The 18,074-nt window shown below is 36.5% G+C and overlaps 1 protein-coding gene across 1 annotated transcript in view; it reads right to left on the minus strand.

Moving 5' to 3' along the window:
- Nucleotides 1-2,505: 2,505 nt before the first annotated feature.
- ACTR3 (actin related protein 3) overlaps nt 2,506-18,074 on the minus strand; it is a 30,442-nt gene continuing 14,873 nt past the window's right edge. The window contains exons 2-12 of the mRNA XM_069861513.1: nt 16,511-16,566; nt 11,991-12,115; nt 11,387-11,497; nt 9,992-10,087; nt 9,349-9,456; nt 7,057-7,200; nt 6,173-6,346; nt 5,312-5,404; nt 4,458-4,583; nt 3,817-3,900; nt 2,506-3,411 (exon numbers count right to left, since the gene is read on the minus strand). Of these exons, the coding sequence (XP_069717614.1) occupies nt 3,316-3,411; nt 3,817-3,900; nt 4,458-4,583; nt 5,312-5,404; nt 6,173-6,346; nt 7,057-7,200; nt 9,349-9,456; nt 9,992-10,087; nt 11,387-11,497; nt 11,991-12,115; nt 16,511-16,566 (1,213 nt within the window). The 3' untranslated portion in view covers nt 2,506-3,315. The remainder of the gene's footprint in view (nt 3,412-3,816; nt 3,901-4,457; nt 4,584-5,311; nt 5,405-6,172; nt 6,347-7,056; nt 7,201-9,348; nt 9,457-9,991; nt 10,088-11,386; nt 11,498-11,990; nt 12,116-16,510; nt 16,567-18,074) is intronic.

Below are 18,074 nucleotides of genomic sequence, written 5' to 3' on the forward strand. Positions count from 1 at the left end.
CAAGAAAATTTCACTTATTTCATTCTGTGAGAAGTTTAACATCATTTTAAATGACAGCCACAAGGAGTATGGTGTAAGGGTACAGGTACTTCCCTCTCCTTTCTCTTCTGCACAAATGAAGAAATCGAAGGCAACTTTTTTGGAGCCATGGGAAGATGGACATACATTAGAAATTTTTTACTGTAAGGGTAGCGAGGCTCTAGCACAGGTTGCCCAGAGAAGCTGTGGCTGTCCCAACCCTGCAGGTCTTCAAGGCCAGGTCGGATGGGGCTTTGAGCAACCCGATCCAGTCGAAGGCATCCCTGCCCATGGCAGGGGGGGTGGAACCAGATGATCGTTAAGAATTCTTCCAACCCAAACCATTCTATGGAACAAACAATTATAACGAAAGGCTAAGCTCCTACATCCCTGATTCTGTAATTAAGGTGCAGGTAGCTAGGTAAAATTGTACACATCTCACCTGAACCAGTCAGGCAACACGTGGGCTGCTCAGCAATGCTCTGGGCACAAATGCCGCCTCTTCAGAGAGCTGCAGTCCATCAGTGAGACAACATTGAGACAACACGGTTTCTCTTCGGAGCATGAAGTTTCTAGTTCTGTGCACAGAATCGAGAGTTTTATAGGGAAAGTGGCTAAAAACGCACAATCCTGAGCTGCTTCAGCTATTTTTGTTCAGTTTTAACAGCAGGGATCCCTCAAACTAGAAAAAAAAGCCCTCCTGGCCTTACTCCTGAATATAGAATCATAGAATCACCAGGTTGGAAAAGACCCATTGGATCATCAAGTCCAACCATTCCTATCAAACACTAAACCAATTCCTATCAAATACTAAACCAATATATGTAAAGAATTCCTGATGAAAACCCCAGTAGTACCTGCACTCCCCTCATCAACTACAGCTGGGATGCAAAGCTAGTCTTATATCTGGCAGCAACCTCTGTTCTCGGCCTGACAGCGTTCACACTCAAATGTCAACTTTTCCTCTCAACAAAGAACTCAGATAAGCTAGCTTATTTCCCTGACAGACAAGCTATTTGCTAACCTGGTTATGATGAAATCAGATAGGCAGTCCAGCTCCAGGGGCTCCCCAATACCAGGCAGCGCTTATTTCTGTAAAACACTGACCTAATAAACGTGACTGAAGCTGTGAGCCTGCCTGACACTCAGCTCCTGCACCTCAGCTCTCAACCCTCAGGCTCCTTCCACAACAATTCAGCTCTGGTGGTACCTTTTCATCAACTGTCCCAGCTCCTCCAAGATGCAGCAGCAGAGGCCTGAACATGACAATGAAAGGACATTTGAGAAAACCCATCCAATCCAGGTTCCAGAAGACCCATAAACCAGAGCTATGATTATGTCTAGGACTAGCTGCAGTACAACTTCCAGCTGGCACACACCAGGCCCCTCCTTTAGCAACCTCTATACCTACACGTTCTGTGTCTCCTTGTACATAACCTTTTGTATGTCACACACAGCTGTGAACTGTGTGTGAATTGGAGTTTTAAGTGAATTTTCAAAACTCTATTGTCTAGAGGGAAAAACATGCAACCTTGCGTTATCTTCAGGCCATTGCAGCATTATCGGGAAATCCAGTTACTAGAGCACAGTACAGTAGCGGAACCAGAGAACTGTTGGAAAAAGCACAGCTTAAGTTAACTTCTTTATTTTACACATATCTGCCTATTGATCTTTCTTACCACATGAAACAGTCAGCAATTATGACTCAAAAAGTCACTATTTGAAGAACTCTCAAAAATTATAGCATTGAGGGGAAGGCGTTGATAACATGGTTCCGTAACACCATTATTTAACATTTCCTTGTTTGCACCAAAGTTCTATTTGATTCCAGCACAAGAAGCTTTATAATGCTCGCTGTAAAAATACTTCCCTATTTTCATCCTTGTTTTGGAGTCTCATTTATCATGCTTTGAAGCAACTAGAAGCTCTGGCAACTGATAAATCTGAGGAATCTCTACAATTCAGAAGAAACCAAGAGATCTCCCTCTTGTGGCCTTCTATGTAAACAAGCTTAAGTACATTCGTGAGTTCAGAAGTGTATTTAAAGAAGAGTTTTCTCTCATCAAATAATAACAGAAATTGTAAGTAATCCCATTCAAAGTACAAAGTGCTCTTCTAGAAAGAATGAGAAAGAGATTGTTTTCACTTTATTTTTATCTACATGGTATTTTCTTGCAGAAAAACCACAGAGATTTAAAATGCAGCGCTGTCTCCCATAAATCACCAGTTGAAAGAAAGTGGGAGGGGAAAAAAGTTACAGAACAAAGTAGATGAACAAACCTAATGGTGGAGATGTTAGGTTTATATAGGTAAGTGCTATCTAGATGAACATATAAACTACAGTTCTAAAATGCTCACACTTTTACACAATGCACATAATGATCTCTACCTTACAGATAACCTTACTCTTCAGAAACCACGGCAGATATGTAGGAACCCATGCTCACAACTTCCCATGTAATGAGATTAACAAGTCTGACACAAACATAAAAAGAAATTTTGTGCCTTTATTGGAATGGTGTTAGGCTTTAAATACACCAATTTTGATAACCTGATTATTTGGTTTTAATTAGAAACGAAACTACAGAACTGCAATACTGGTCCAACAGTCTTGTCTTTACTTCTTTTTTTTTTTTTTTAAAGCAAGAGATAGTATGAAAATGCACCAAGTAATCAGAAAGCACTAGCAGGCATCGGTTAATCCAAGATACTAGCTTCTTAGTTCCAAAAGCACTCGCATTGTATGGAACCCAGGACTTAAGACTGGTCATGATTTGCAAGAACTAGTTGCGTGAGTCATGACTTTTTCTTTTTAATTTACTTTCAAGTTGGTCACTGGCAAATTTTTTTTCCTCAAATATTACAGTTTCTTTAATTCATAATTTTCCTCAAAGTATAAAAAAGTATGAAATATAAACAAGCTCCTGCATTGCACCCATGAAAGAGTACAAAGGAAGCATTAGATAGCTGACTATCTACACACTGTCAAATCCCATCAAATCTTGGATAATTCATTAATATACAAAATATCAGGGCACAGAAAGAACTAAAATCCACTTTTCTGTTTTGTTACGCACAAGTTCAAATAATCAATCTAAAGAAAAAACGTGATCATTTTGGCTTTCCACTACATCCGCATGTTGAGACACTTATTAAAATAATCCTGCTTAATTGCATTTGGTCTTTTTCTTATTGTCAAGTCATGTTTGTTATCTTAATACCAGCCATCAGACAAACAAGTAATCAGAAAGACTCCTTCTCCCCACCTCCCTGTCCCTGACCCCTCCGAGGTCAGCTTTAAGACATGACTCCAAACACAGGGTTGTGACGACAGATGCTAGGACCAATCTCTTCATAATCTTTTTTGGTATGGCATACTTGGTAGAATTCGGGCTGTAAAGGGAAGGACAAAAAAGTTAGTCAGTAGTATGTGTACCTTATTGTTTAACAATATTAATGTTTATGTAGCAGAGGAGGAAAGGAAACCAAATACACATAACTTGGAAGTCCTGAAATTAGTATTATATCGCACACAGCTGAACAGCAAAGCAAACAATGTATTTTTCCACAAAACTAAAACTAACGACTAGCAGAAGAGTTGTAATTCAGGTTTCATTTGCTCCTTCAAACCTTTAAAATCTAATGCAAAAAATTCAAAGGGGACAGGGATGATGTATTTGCTACCTAAGGCCTGTGAGAAATCCCCCAACTGCATTTAATATAAACTGAAGGAGATACGAGAACTCCAGAAGTGTAGCCAGAATGACTAAAACATGCTCAGCTTTAACACTGACTTACTGTGGAAGCCAGCATTGATCCTCCAAACCAAACAGCGTATCTTTGCATATGGTGTGTAATAACTTGTACATCAATGGGCTTAGGCTAGAAAAGGAAAAAAAAAGAAATAAAATAAGTCACTTTTTCTCGTAAAAACTTGATCTTTTTTAAACGGACTGAATATTCCAAACTTACTTTTCACAAGCTGGTTATCTTCTTAAATACTGGATATGTAAATTTACAATTATAGCATCACATTTTCTCTTGTACAACTCATATTAAGAAATAGCTCTTGCTTTTAAATCACCAGCACTATTTACAAAAAGAGCTGGAGAGTGGCCAACTGGGTTTGTATATCAGGTAAGCCCTGTCCTTTCATTAGGGGAGACTGATTCAGTTCAATAAATACAGACAAGTAGCACAACTGCATACCTGGAGAAACAGTACTACAGCTTCCTATAATGAAAGGATTACATAAATATTTTCCAATACTAATCTACAATTCTCATCAATATAAGAATCTCTGAAAAGCTTCTGTAGGAACTTTAAATGAAAGGACATTTCAGCAAACAAGAACATAATTACAATATGTTATTTTCTCATTTTCCAGGTAACAAGGGGAAGAAAGATGCTTGTTAAACTCAACAGCTGCAAGAACTAACCTTCAGTCTGCCACCACTAAGTTCTTCACTAAGTTTCAGTCTCGCATCAACAGTTCTTTTCAAGTCTCGCTGTAAACGGCGACCAAAGTCCCTGAACATGGTTGAGCCTCCAGAGAGGACAATATTCTGTTTTGAGTAAAAACAAAACAAATATTAATTGCTTCTGAAAATCTAAGTCTTCAACTTTAGCTAGTTCTTAAATTCTAAATATAGTTTTTAAAATTGCAGTTAACAGGTATGCTTTAAGTTTTAAATTATCTAACACTTAAATCATAGAACCATAGAATCACCAGGTTGGAAAAGACCCACCGGATCATCAAATCCAACCATTCCTACCAATCACTAAATCATGCCCCTCAGGGCCTCATCCACCCGTGCCTTAAACTCTTCCAGGGAAGGTGACTCAACCACCTCCCTGGGCAGTCTCTGCCAGTGCCCAACGACCCTTTCCGTGAAAAATTTTTTCCTAGTGTTCAGCCTGAACCTCCCCTGGCGGAGCTTGAGGCCATTTCCTCTCGTCCTGTCCCCTGTCACTTGGGAGAATATGACAGAACATGAATTCACAAAGAGTTTGTCACATCAAAATTGACTGTGCTTTAAAATCCATTTATAGTTTAGTACATATCACTTCTTTTACCAAGATTTATGTTTCACTTATCTCTTACTTTTAAATAGTTTGAGGAATGAGACATCACATTCTGAAAATGTGCACATGATCAACAAAGCTTTCTGCACACTGGACTCTTCCAGAAAAATTCTTAATAATTTCTAATTTTTTAATAGAGTTTCAGACAAGTATTTCTATATAAAAGACAATCCTAAAAAAAACTTTTAAAAAATTGTTAGCTACTGACCTTATACAGGGGACGTCTAACATCAATAGGACAATTCTGAATAACTTCATCTACTACTTCTGAGATTGGCTGCGTGAAGTCAGGATTAGCAAACTACAATCAAGAATAAAAACAGATGAGTCAACGTGCAGGACTGCAAATTGCATAGAAAATGAGGTAAAAACAAAAGGGAACAAGAAGAACAAAACTTATTTTACTAGAGAAGCAGTGAAAACTAATAATGGAAATAGTTGGTTTAGCTATTCTTGTGGCCATTTGCAAAAGGTCTGAAAGAATAATAAATCTAAAGTTTTTTTTTTTTCAGCTATTGTCTTAGTTTTTGCTAGCCATAACAGGTCAAAGAATACATGTCCTCCTCACTTGCTGAGCACCAAAGAAAAACAGTGTAACATAAAAAAAAAGTTGCAACAGGTAAACGTTGAAAAGGATTTGGGGGGCGGTAGGAGAAGGCTTTATTCCCATTTATTTTTGCCCAACAGTGCAAGAAAGACTAAGGGTATCAAGATAAGAAGAGTGAACATTTGGGAAGTTGGCTTTTCAACAGACAAGTGGAAAACAGGGTACAATGTGGTGAGACCTGGAAAATCTATTAAAAACCGCAGAAAGAAAATACGGTTTTACTAATCAATTTACTTTAAAAATTCCAAATATAGTGCTCTGTTTAGCTATCAAACTGAATTTGCATACAGACTGCTAGCAATCAGGAATCAACACCACACTGACTACTCAATAATAACTGGTATCTATTTACAGACAAGGAGTCAGAATAACCACTTCTTTAAAAATCTGCCAATAGTATTTATATGCCATCAGCTGAAATGCACCTAAACCAAAAACTGTAGGTAATTCCAATCAACTTACCTCAGGATGAAAGAAAATCTCTGGCCCCAAGAATCTCTCATAGCCAACATCAATGGTAAATTCTTTCTTTGAGATAGCATTAATTCCAGTATACTGTTTAATCCACTTTGTACCATCTGTGTCATACTTGTTAAATTCTTTTACTAAGTCAGGGCAAACATAACTAAAGCGTTCCTGAAAATTGAATATGTACAGTTATAAGTATCACCTTAAGTAAAGCAGAGAAGAAGGTTATGAACTTTAACAGTGTACTCATGGAACCTTTTAAGTTTTAAATTGTCAGATACAGAACAGGCCTCAAAAACGGCTGAACTGACATTTACTGTATACAGTTAGGTAATGGCTCTGTTACTACAAATCATTTCTGTGCAGTGCTGAAAGCAGCACATCTTGCTGAGCTCAATTACTTTTCTTGCACTTTTCCTCTAAATTTCTACAACAGCAAGAAATGAATTCTGAAGTATATTAAATAATTGCCATAGAAACAAGGTTTAAGTGTACTTTAAGCTGAATGTCTTTCAGAATAGCTTTGTACTACCAAAAAGAGAGCATTATCAACATTCAGAAAGAATAAAACTGTAATTACAGCTCTGTACATTACACATCCCACCAAGAACATTTCCCACTGAGTATCACAATAAAAGAGGGGGGGAGAAAGGGAAGACTAAAATGAAGAGTGAAATTTAAGCCAAATTCAGTATAACCCAACTGTATACCTGAAGTTTAAGGTATTTCATGTTATTACATTATTTAGATACTTTTATTATTTAGAAACAGAGCACCACTGCTCGGAAGAACAATGATTTTAAGAGATTATTGTATCTTAAAAGTAGATATCAAGCTCTAGTCTAAAATAACCATAATGTCTGCAATGTTCACGCTACCTTCACTGCTTTAGCTGTTTCCAAGGATTGTTCAGGAGGAATTCCTACTTCTCTCTCCCTCAGCAACTGCTGAATGAAGTATGTTATATCTCGCCCAGCAATTGGAATGTGTTTGATACAGCTGCCAATGACATATCCTTCGGCCTGTAAACAAAATTAATTGGGAGAAAGATATTGACAAGAACTCCTTTCAACAAAGCTTAAGAAGGAGAGGGAAACAGATGGGAGTCTGAACTCCTATTCACTACCTGCGATTGCAAGACTGAAGCCCTTTAAGACTGGTTCATTTAATTACCAGAAATCCAATTCTCCAGTAGCCTTACTTTACTTGTTTTAAGTGTTTCACTTTACACAGGTTCATAATTCTTACAAGGTTAGGAGGAACAGAAAGGTCACTAGTACATAAGGCAGACAAATAGCTATACTCACTATTCCTTGGCCTTTATTTTCTCTTCAAAATGAGGTTACTCTTACCAAAAAGGTCAAGGAACCTTGTATCATGAAATATTATTTTAGAATAAATGATGTGGCTCTGCAGTCACAGCCACTGGTGTAAGATGTTACAATCCACATGAACCAAAATTAATTTTCTGAAAGCAGGGAGAAAATGCATCATTTCAGCACATTAACTGAGACAGCTTAGAACATAAGACTGGCCCATTCTCATCCATCAGTCTACCTTTGTAAGTCACACTCATCCCGAGGGCCAGTATCAGGGCATTAAAAATATCTGGTCTAAATGCAGAAACTAAAAGTGTTCAAGACGGGCTTTTCACCTCACCAGGTCTGCTACAGCCAAACTGATGAATCTAGATCTCTCATTAATATTAAATGCTTAAAACTTCCTATATGCACCTTACAATGACATAAAATGGTCTAACATAAAAAATACTGAAGTCATGAAATATGTACCACTATTGTTAGCTTCACTATGGAGATAAGCATTTGTTAAATCCCTCTTTATCTATGTTATTATTAAAGTGGTATACTATCACTGTCAATTTGTTCAACGTGTTTAAATAATCGAAACATCAAACAAATGTCACTCTACAAAGAAATGTAATGCTTCAAGTGATACAGAATACCTGCTCTTATTTCAATTAAAAAAAAACCAAAACCCACAAATCAGAAAAAGTTCAACTGTCTTAAAGAGCAATTTGAACTACTAAGCGCAATTTTAAAAAGCGTACTTATAAAAGCTTTGAAATGTCAATTGTTTCCTCTTTCTTATTAAAAATATGTCATCTTGGATGAACAGTCTGAACAAAGATATAACCATGGTATTCACCAACATTATTAACAAATTGCTACATCACAGCATATGTTCAATCACCACCAAGGCTACTTATTTGGTATAACACATAATTTTTAAAAATTGAGATTACTGTGGCATGATAAAGTTTTTTATAGCTTTTAATAACTTATGGAGATTTTATTTATACATTCATAGATTTTTAAAAATTGCCATCTAGATTCATTTTGAAACAAGCATGAGTCTGGTGCTTAGATGTGCATTTAAGTACCCAAGGAAAGACAGGCAGACACATATTACCAGCCACCTGAAATAAAGAACACTATTAAGTGCTCCAGTTGTAACATTTCAAACATACAGCTTTGCAAAAGAAAATACATAACTACAGCGAAAGCTGTAGAATTTGACAGTTAAGAAACTGAAGCTATAAATGTTAATTTTTTAAAAAAACATCATAAGATCATATTAATTTTTTCTTTTAGCAGCTTGATATATTGGAACAGATATTCAACGTTAAGCTTTTAAGAAAATGGGATTTCTTTTTTGGTTGTATCCCTGATGCATGATACCATGCTACCAAATATTGATTGACAGGTGAAGAAAAAACTGTAAACAATACTACATCTGCCCTCAAATCTGTTACATTATTTCTGTTTTATATATTAATTGACCAAATTAAACAAAATTTCCAAACTTTTTGGACTATTGTAAAAAGCATATTCACTCGCATCAGCAAAATACACTGGAAACATGATAAAGCAATCATTGTCATTGATCACTTAGCATGGCTGTGGTAACCCGCCTTTTCAGATAAGCCACTGAAAGACAGTACGCCCTGACAAATTCAAGGTGCGGAAAAGCCCTTCGAGAGTCTCTGCACTACAAAATAAACAAATAATACCACCAGAACCCTGGAAATTATCTGACATTTTTGAAGGCTCCTAGCTATACTTTAGTCTGTGTAAGTGTAAAGTTTAGGGAACTTACAGCACTAACTGTTCTCTGACTGAACTGTTGCAGTAGTTTTGATGTATACTTACAACAGGAATGACATGAGTAACACCATCACCACTGTCTATAACTGTGCCAGTCAGTGTTCGTTCTCCTACTTGTCTTGACGTCCAAGACGCAGCTAAGGCAAGGACAGCCTTGTAAAAGAATACATTTAAAAAACAAATCTTAATAATAAAAAGACTTTATTGCAGATACCAACTTCCACTACCCCTTCCAACAATGCCCAGACTGACATCCTCAGGGTAATTTAAAGCATCGAAACTGATTTAGTAAAATGACACGTGTTCAAAACAGCTTACAAAAAAGAGGCTGCATAAATGTAGTTTTTGACTCCTGATGCTTTTAGCCATGCTAAAACAAACATCTTTGCTTGAACTTCACATTTCAACTCTTGGCCTAATACCATTATTACGATGTGGTGTATTGTTTGTCCATTTATGATGCAATAGATATACTCTATTGCTTAGCAGCCGCCATCTATACAGGTAACAGAGGAACGATACCTAGCTAACAGATCACAGAAACATGTATCAAACATCTAGAGGTGAAACTGCTAAGCAAAAGTACATAGAAGTATTCCAAACACCACTCCTATAGTTTTGACAGTGAAGTAAGTTTTAGCTCAAGGAGAAATACTGTAGCTCTAACTTTCAACAGCCCTGTCCTTACCTGAACAGCGATATATAGCCCCGGCACATTGAAAGACTCAAACATGATTTCAGCAGTATATTCTCTATTTTCTGGAGTATTTAATGGAGGCTCAGTCTGTGAGAGAAAACACAACAAGTTTTACTTATATTCAAATTAATCACTTGACTTTAAAAAAAAAAACAAACAAATCCTATATTTTGAAAAATGAGTCATTCAAGAACAATAGCAGGTAAAAATAGCAGTGTGCAAAGAGCGCTTTTAAAGGCAAATAATGCAATTAAGAAAACCTAGAAACTCCTCTGACAATAACAGAATTTATGCAAATTACATTGCAAAACCAAGATGATTAGGGCAAAATCAGAAAAACGTAAGTATAATAAAAATGTTATAGTAATTGCTGCTTAAGAATTTACAGCAACAGCCCCCTCTGGGGGTTGGTTAGCTCATTACATCTTTTGACTTCACCGAAAGAATCAAGGACTATCAACCTAGAAAGGTCAAAGGATGCAGTTTAGGACATTTAAAGAGTGACGATTATTTTAAAAATTTCTCAGTGATTCATTAAATAAAAAAAGCTGCTTTTCTTCAGAAGGCAATCACTATATAAAAGAAGTTGCTATGATCAGCCATAGGAATGTACTTGACAGAAAAGGTAGCAACAAGATACAGATACAATGCACTATAATAGTTTTTCATTAAAATACTAAACATACTTCATATTAAAGACTCTCCTCTGAAAGAGCATTTGTTCAAATAGCACTCTTCCATTGCATCAACTAAGTAATTCAAGGGTAAACAGAGAAGGGAATCAGATTCTCCATAAAGGTGATAGGACAAGAGGCCATGGAGACTACAATGTGGGAAATCCTATGGAGGTATTGGGAAGAAAAAGGGTATCACCAGGGCAGTCAATTATTGGAAAAAGGGCCCAGAGTTGTTACAGTATCTTGCTCCTTGGAGATACTCAAAGCTTTGCTGGACACAGCCTAGAGCACCCGGATCTGATTAGAGCTGCTTCAAGCAGACGATTGCACTAGATGTCCTTTAAGGAGTATAGGCAACACCTCTAATTCCAAACCTCTATTACACAATTCTATAAACATTACACTAAAACAAACTGCATTAAGTAAATATACTAAGGAGTAGCAGATGCTTGAGAATAACACTGACCTTAATTCAGATCTAATCTGCTCAAACATGAAAATATTTTTGATTTTACCAAAAAAAATATTTTCTGTGCAGACACATCATCCAGGTGGCAGCATTGTAGAAGCAGGATAACTGCAGTCATATCAAGCCAAAACACACAGGTACTTTTTTGCCTCAAAAATGTAAGCGTGATTACCGAATTCAATGGTTAAGTAACCGGAAAAAAGGGATGGAGAATAGAAAAAATGATATAATTTTACCTACCAAAAGAAAATAATGGTCCTCAGGTTCTGCTCTTAGATACTTAAAGATTACTTGCTCCATAAACCTCTCCATCAAGTCCCAGTCTTCAACTATACCATGGCGGATGGGCCACTGTTGCACAAGAATATCAAAATATAATTGGAAACAAAAAGAAAAGGAAATAAAAGAAAAAACAACAGTGTTTTCAACTGCAGTAAAATCATACAATCTAAATATGCAAGAAAACTTGCATTAGGTTTTTCCTATTTTGATCTGACGCTTATTTGAAATTAAGATTCCAACCCTGAATAGCAGAAACAATACACTGCGTTTTTCTCAGTACAACAGAATAGTGGCACTAGGACAAACCAAAGGTTCCCCCTTGTCCAGCATTCTGACTCTGATATTGCTGATAGAAGATGACATGGAACATGAAAGAATGTGTATTTTCATTTAACGCTCCTAAAGGCCAACAAAACTAATACCAAACCTTATATTCCATTAAAACTGAGTTAAGAAGAAAACAAAACTAAAATAAACCAAAAAGCATTCATAACATGTTTACTATATAGCCGAAGCTTTTTAAAGAGGATTGAAAAATTATTTTAAACATTTCTCTTAATACCTTGGTGGCATAAGTTGGTTTTTCTATTGCTTCATCCCCAATAAAGAAGTCTAAATCATCAACACCTTTCAAAACCCTCCTTTGCGCTTGATCGACCACTTTTGCGGATTCTTTGATAGCAATACCTTTAACAGAGAACACAAACAGTATTGTAGATCACATACCCTTCACTTAAAAAAAAAAGAATTCCAATATTCAAGAACAGAAACACACTGTAATGGCACTGATCCTTTGTTCCAGGTAAACGCACAGAAAAGCTAACTAAAATACAAATAATTTGAATTCTAATCATAGGCACAAACAACTGGGATTTATAAAGTAACACAACACAGATTTAATTGTTAAGACATTCAACATGCAATCAGAGAGAGAAAACATAAAAAGAACTCCAATAGTATCCCTACAGATCCCATTTTATTCAAAAAGCGTACTGATCTTCTGCACACTCCTCTAACAACAAGAGGAATGCAACTTTACAATTTGTATAAAGGGCAAGAAAGAAAACATGTTGCCATTATTTAAATGGATGTTTTAACTCACTTCACCAAACTGATTTCTGGACATATTATGCAAATGAAATATGTCACACAAAAAAGGACTGTATAGCAACTAAATAAGAAAAAAAAAGTACAAAAGAAAGCAGGAGGGAAGAAGTAGGAAAAAATGTGAAAATGTAAGGTGTACAGAAAAAGATAATTGGACAGAAATAAAAGCAGTATCCTTAAAAGGACAGAAATTTGTACGGCTACACAAAGCACCTTTAGATGCAGATTGTACAAAGTCTATGGTTTATTTCTTCCTTTAAATCTTACTCCTATCTTACCATTAAGAATACGATTCAGAATTTCATTTAAGAAAGACTATGAACCTCTCCTTCACTTCAAGGAGTAACTGTCAAAAGTTAACAGCTTGTATCTTGACAATTTATTCCTTCTAGAATAATTACTCATCATATATAAAAGAATGAAGTTTTATCAGAAAAACTCTGGCTAAAGCAAACACAGGATCCTGTAAAGACAGATCAGTGATTAGATATCACAAGAACACAGATGTTCCCTTCCCTCATCTTTTACATCAGCCCCCAGGCTACCAGGGTTGCAGTGCCAGCAATACCAGCTCTATTATTTCAAGTCTTACTAATTGCCTTGAAACACAATCTTTTACGTAAATGAGGGAATTCACACATGTAAGAAGCATTAATATCAGCCTCAATTATCCAAAGGTCATGATACAAAAAGCTCAGGGGCAGAATTAGTTTTCTAATTCTCACCTTCAGTAAGAAGCTCTGTTAGCTCACAGCTAAGATAAAAGCAGCTGCTGCAGCCTCAATCCCACCGGACAGAAGGTGGCACAGCTACAGGATCTGGAAATCAGCACTGTGCTAGGGTAAAGCACCATTAGGGCGCTGACGCTCACCATCCTCCTCCCTTCTCCCATAAAGCGCAACAAAAGCAGAGCTGTACAGCCAGAGAAGCTGAAAAGTTAAATGTTGCAAAGACTGATCGCGATAAACCAGAAGATATTATTTTCAGCTCTTCAGGAAGAAAACTGAATCATACTGTAACTTCTGTAGCAGCTTACAGAAGAGGAGAGAGGAAGCAAAGGGATGGAGAAAGCCAAAAAAACATGGGGGCTAGACAGGAAGTACAAGCTAAAATAGTGGGGAAGGAGATGTCGCAAGGCCAACATTTGCAGCAACTGTAAAGAATCTTGCCAAATATTTTTCAGGCCCTCCATACAAGGCTCACACATTTGGGGAAATTCCTCTATCCAGATGTGTGTTGTCTTCCAGAAGTGTCAAGTAAGATGCTATCACTTGCTAGAGGATTATAGAAACTTTCAAGTCAAAGTGGTTTCACCCTGTTACAAGCCTAGAATAAGATGTGAGCTCTCAATACACTGCCAACTTTGACGCTAGCCTGTTAAGTCCTGGGTTTCAAGTCAGGAATGAGAAAGAAACAACCTGAATAAAGAATCATATCCTGAAGATACAAACAGGAAAAAAAACTCTGCTGACACCAGCGCTAGGCTACCAGAGCTAGGTGTCTGGAGACGGGTAGCACTCCAGAGGTATCTTGGAGCATCTCCCTTTGGTTTGCTTAGCACAAGAATTAAGAGCTTTTAGAAAAAAAGGGGACATACTAGCATCAAATCAATTTTTGTTTTTAACTACTTATTATCAAGCCTTTTTTTTTCTTTTAAAGGTAAATAATAGGCCACCTAACATGAACTATCATAGAAAGATTGAAATAAGACAACAAATCAAGAGGACTAGGGGGTAGTGGAAAGAAGTCAACTCATATTTAAACACACGGCAGGAAGCAAGGATTAAGTGAATAAAAATTAAGCAAAATTAACAATTCGACGACATCTAAAAAGCAGCCAGGGAAGAAAGCAGTGAACCAGTTTCTTCAAAAAAATTGGCCCAATATATTCTCATTTACTTCACTTTAAGCAAGCATTTGTCACCTCTGCAGAAGCATATTCAGAATTAAATCAGGAACACACCATAAGACTGGGAGATAAAAATTATTTAAGAGCAGGAGTGAATGAGATAAGCAACAAGTGAACAAGGCAGAAGGAATGCTGCTTGAACCTGTTTAGCAGCAAATATTTTTGTAGAGAATCAAACTGATAACATGCAGCCACCATTGCTGGAAGTCAAAGGAGAAACCAAACCATTTTTTGACCGAGGATACTATTAAGGAATTCAAAGACACCAAAGTGCTTTGAAAAGATCCATAGCTTTCTGCAAGTTTACTTTGAAACCAGGTACTGCTATACTCTATTTTTGTTTCTCTAACGTGGATTATACCAGTGCTGTTTCATTTCATTTGAGGCATTATACTAACTGCACAAGCTAGTATAATTACCTAACTTGGATTGCAGTACAAATGAGAAAAATGCCTTTTTTGTTAAGAGAACCGCAGTCAAGGGCCATTTCAGCTGTAGGAGCACCTAGGGTAGAATACCGGTTTGTGTTTTTAAATACAACACATTAGATCAAAAAGCTGTCAAAAAGTCTAATTTCCCCCCATTCTCTTCAACTTTAATAGCACCCCTGTTGTATAAATTTCTCTGCTTAATGATCTGACAGGTCATTGCATTCCCAGAATTTGTTGGATGCGTCACGATATTTCTTCTTTTCTGGAACAAGAAAGTTATTTTAAAATTAAATAAAACAAATCTGAAGAAGCAGAAAAAGTATGCAAACTGTATTTATCTGAAATTAAATAGAATAATCACTTTTACAGACCGCTACAGACTCTAAAGAGCAAAGTAAGTTTTTTTTTTCCAACGGTTCAGTTACTCTACATCTACCATTAAAAACAGATTTTGCGTGAAAAACAAAACTGTAGAATGTATTTTACATGCCACTGAGAAAAAACAAATTAAATTCATTTGGAAACCCAGACAAGTTAAGAACTGCATATTAGAAGTCAATATAGAAGAGATTGAAAAGATTCTCTCATTTAATGAAAACAGAAGAACACATTAAACTTTAGCTTTCTATGCAAAATGCTTTTTGAAGCCCATTTTCTAAAAAAATCAACATAGTTCCTGAACTACTACTATTTTGCAGTGACTACACTTAAATATTATTAGTTCTAGCTCTTTTCCTGTTGTATCTACAAGGAAAACTGGGCGTACTAAATATTCCTTTTTACCAGGATGTAATATGTGATTACTTTGGCACAGATGAACAATGACAAAACACCAAGTGGTGTAGGAGATCAAAAGGTGAAGCATTTCTGAAAGAAGCTGATTGAGCTCCACTCTATAGCAGAACCATATCACTTCAAGTGGAAGAAACTGTTCAGAAGACAAGGAGTGAATAAATAAGCAGTTTTACATAGGGGAAAAAATTAAATGTTTTCTTGTTCTATTTGCAAAATCATAGCATAGGAAGTAACACAGCAGTAATACTGAAAAATATCTGGGAAGTATAACATTTCAAGCCCTAAAGATATTAAAACAAGCAATTTTTAATTTATAATCAACTACAGTATTACCTGATAAATTACTCTTCTCCAAAGTAACAAGTGATAGGAGGAGAGGAAATGGCCTCAAATGGCACCAAGGGAGGTTTAGACTGGGTATTAGGAAAAATTTCTTCACTGAAGGGGTTGTCAAGCATTAACAGAAGCTGCCCAGGGACATGGTGGACTCACAATCCCTGGAGGTGTTAAAAAAACATGTGGATGTGGTGCTTAGGGGTATGGCTTAGTGGTGGACTTAGCGGTGTGAGGTTTATCATTGGACTGTATGATGTTAAAGGTCTTTTCCAACCTAAACAATTCCGTGAAGTATTAGGATAGTATTTTAATGAATGTATCTTTCCAGACTGAACATCCATAGCAAAACAAAACAGAACCACATTATTGCTGTGTCATCACTCTGAGGTCATTTCAAATTGTTCATTTATAACCACTTTGTTGGTTTTTTTGGTTTTTTACATAGCATATTATAGAAAGTCTAAGTGTAACTTCAGCATTTATATGCAAGCAACAAATACTTACATGAAGGAATAATGAACTGGGGTTCAGTATTACCAGCATATCCGAGCTTTGTATACCTGTTGAGGCAAAAATAAAGGTTAAGTTATAATATTTAATACCACAAATATCAAGGATATCTCCCTTTTTTAGTGAACATATCTCTCTTCCCCTATCAGGGACCCATTCAATTTCCCTTAAAGCAAACAAGAAAACCCGAACAAAGAACTTCTCTATTTTATAAGGTAAAACAATGCTCTCTACCACAAATCAAGCATTATTGCTAACTTCTACTCTAGTAAAATTTTACTACAAAACACTAAGTATGTGATTCTATTTATCAACACTTAGTAGCAAAATTTGAAGTCAGCATAGTTCCTCCTTGGTTAGCAGTCAGGATTTCTATTGAAATACCTTCAAAGAAGCGTTAGTGGTATAAGTGTTTTTGTAACTGCTAACTATAGGGGAAAAAAAAATCCCTTTCCCACGGATTGCCAGCTGGGCACATGGCAGGGCTGGCAATCATTACTTCACAAGCATTTCCCAATGCAATTTCGTAGGTGGCAAGTACTGACAGCCAATAATAAGAGTGGTAGCAAAAGAAATTCCAGTTTCAAGTGGAAAAAGAGTCTTGAAAATGTGTTTAATAAGAGTGAGGAAAGCAAGTTGAAAAGAACCACACACCTTTACCCACCCAATTTCCAGAATGTGCTATGAATATATACATCATTTTAATTGTTATGATGTAAGAAAACTAAAGACATTACCAATGTATTCATGAAAATAACTACAAAAGCTCATGGAACCAAAACTATCCGGCTGCTAGAAACGTTCCAGAAGAGTTAACCACAGCATAGGCAAATTCTGAAACATGCAGACCAAAATGCATACTACATTCAAGAGTTATAGCATGTACGCAAGCTTTTAACAAACACAGACACGACAAAGTTCTCATTTTCTTTGTACAGTCAGACAGCTGCATCAACTAAATTAGCACCATCAGCATAAGCATGAAATGCTGCAGTAGCACCTCTACGTTTTTCAGCACTTGGAAACAAACCTGGAAGATCTTAGGTGGTACAAGGCAGTGCTTACTTTAACAATCCATAAATTTATGTCATTAACAGTGCAAAATGTCTGGAAACAAATACAGCAAGAGGTTGGTTTTCACAGGCTAGAAGAGGAGTGCTGCTGCAGTTGTTTTTGCTAGTGATGCAGCGGTTCACAATTTGCTCACATGTTCACTAATGCCTACACAATTTCTATCGCCGACATTAATTGCACGCATCAGTGCTGGGTCAGGAGAAATGGTATATTTCTCTCTAAACAGCAAAGTGTTTAGCACAGGATCTCATCTAACACCAAAAATGCTTTGCAAGAGAAGTATTTTTAAAACTGTAAACATGATCTTGTCTGTTACTCCCAACTGTAGTGCATTACCATACAAAAACATGTGACTGCATATTGATCAACAGGAGTATTTACTGAAAAATAAGGCAAATAATGAAAAAAGAAACTAAAAACCAGGAAGCAATTCACACCTCATAAAGAGATCAGCACTGTGCACTCCATGTGCCTGAACTCATAA

This window comes from Phaenicophaeus curvirostris, chromosome 7 (assembly GCF_032191515.1).
Source record: "Phaenicophaeus curvirostris isolate KB17595 chromosome 7, BPBGC_Pcur_1.0, whole genome shotgun sequence".
NCBI classification, from domain to species: domain Eukaryota; kingdom Metazoa; phylum Chordata; class Aves; order Cuculiformes; family Cuculidae; genus Phaenicophaeus; species Phaenicophaeus curvirostris.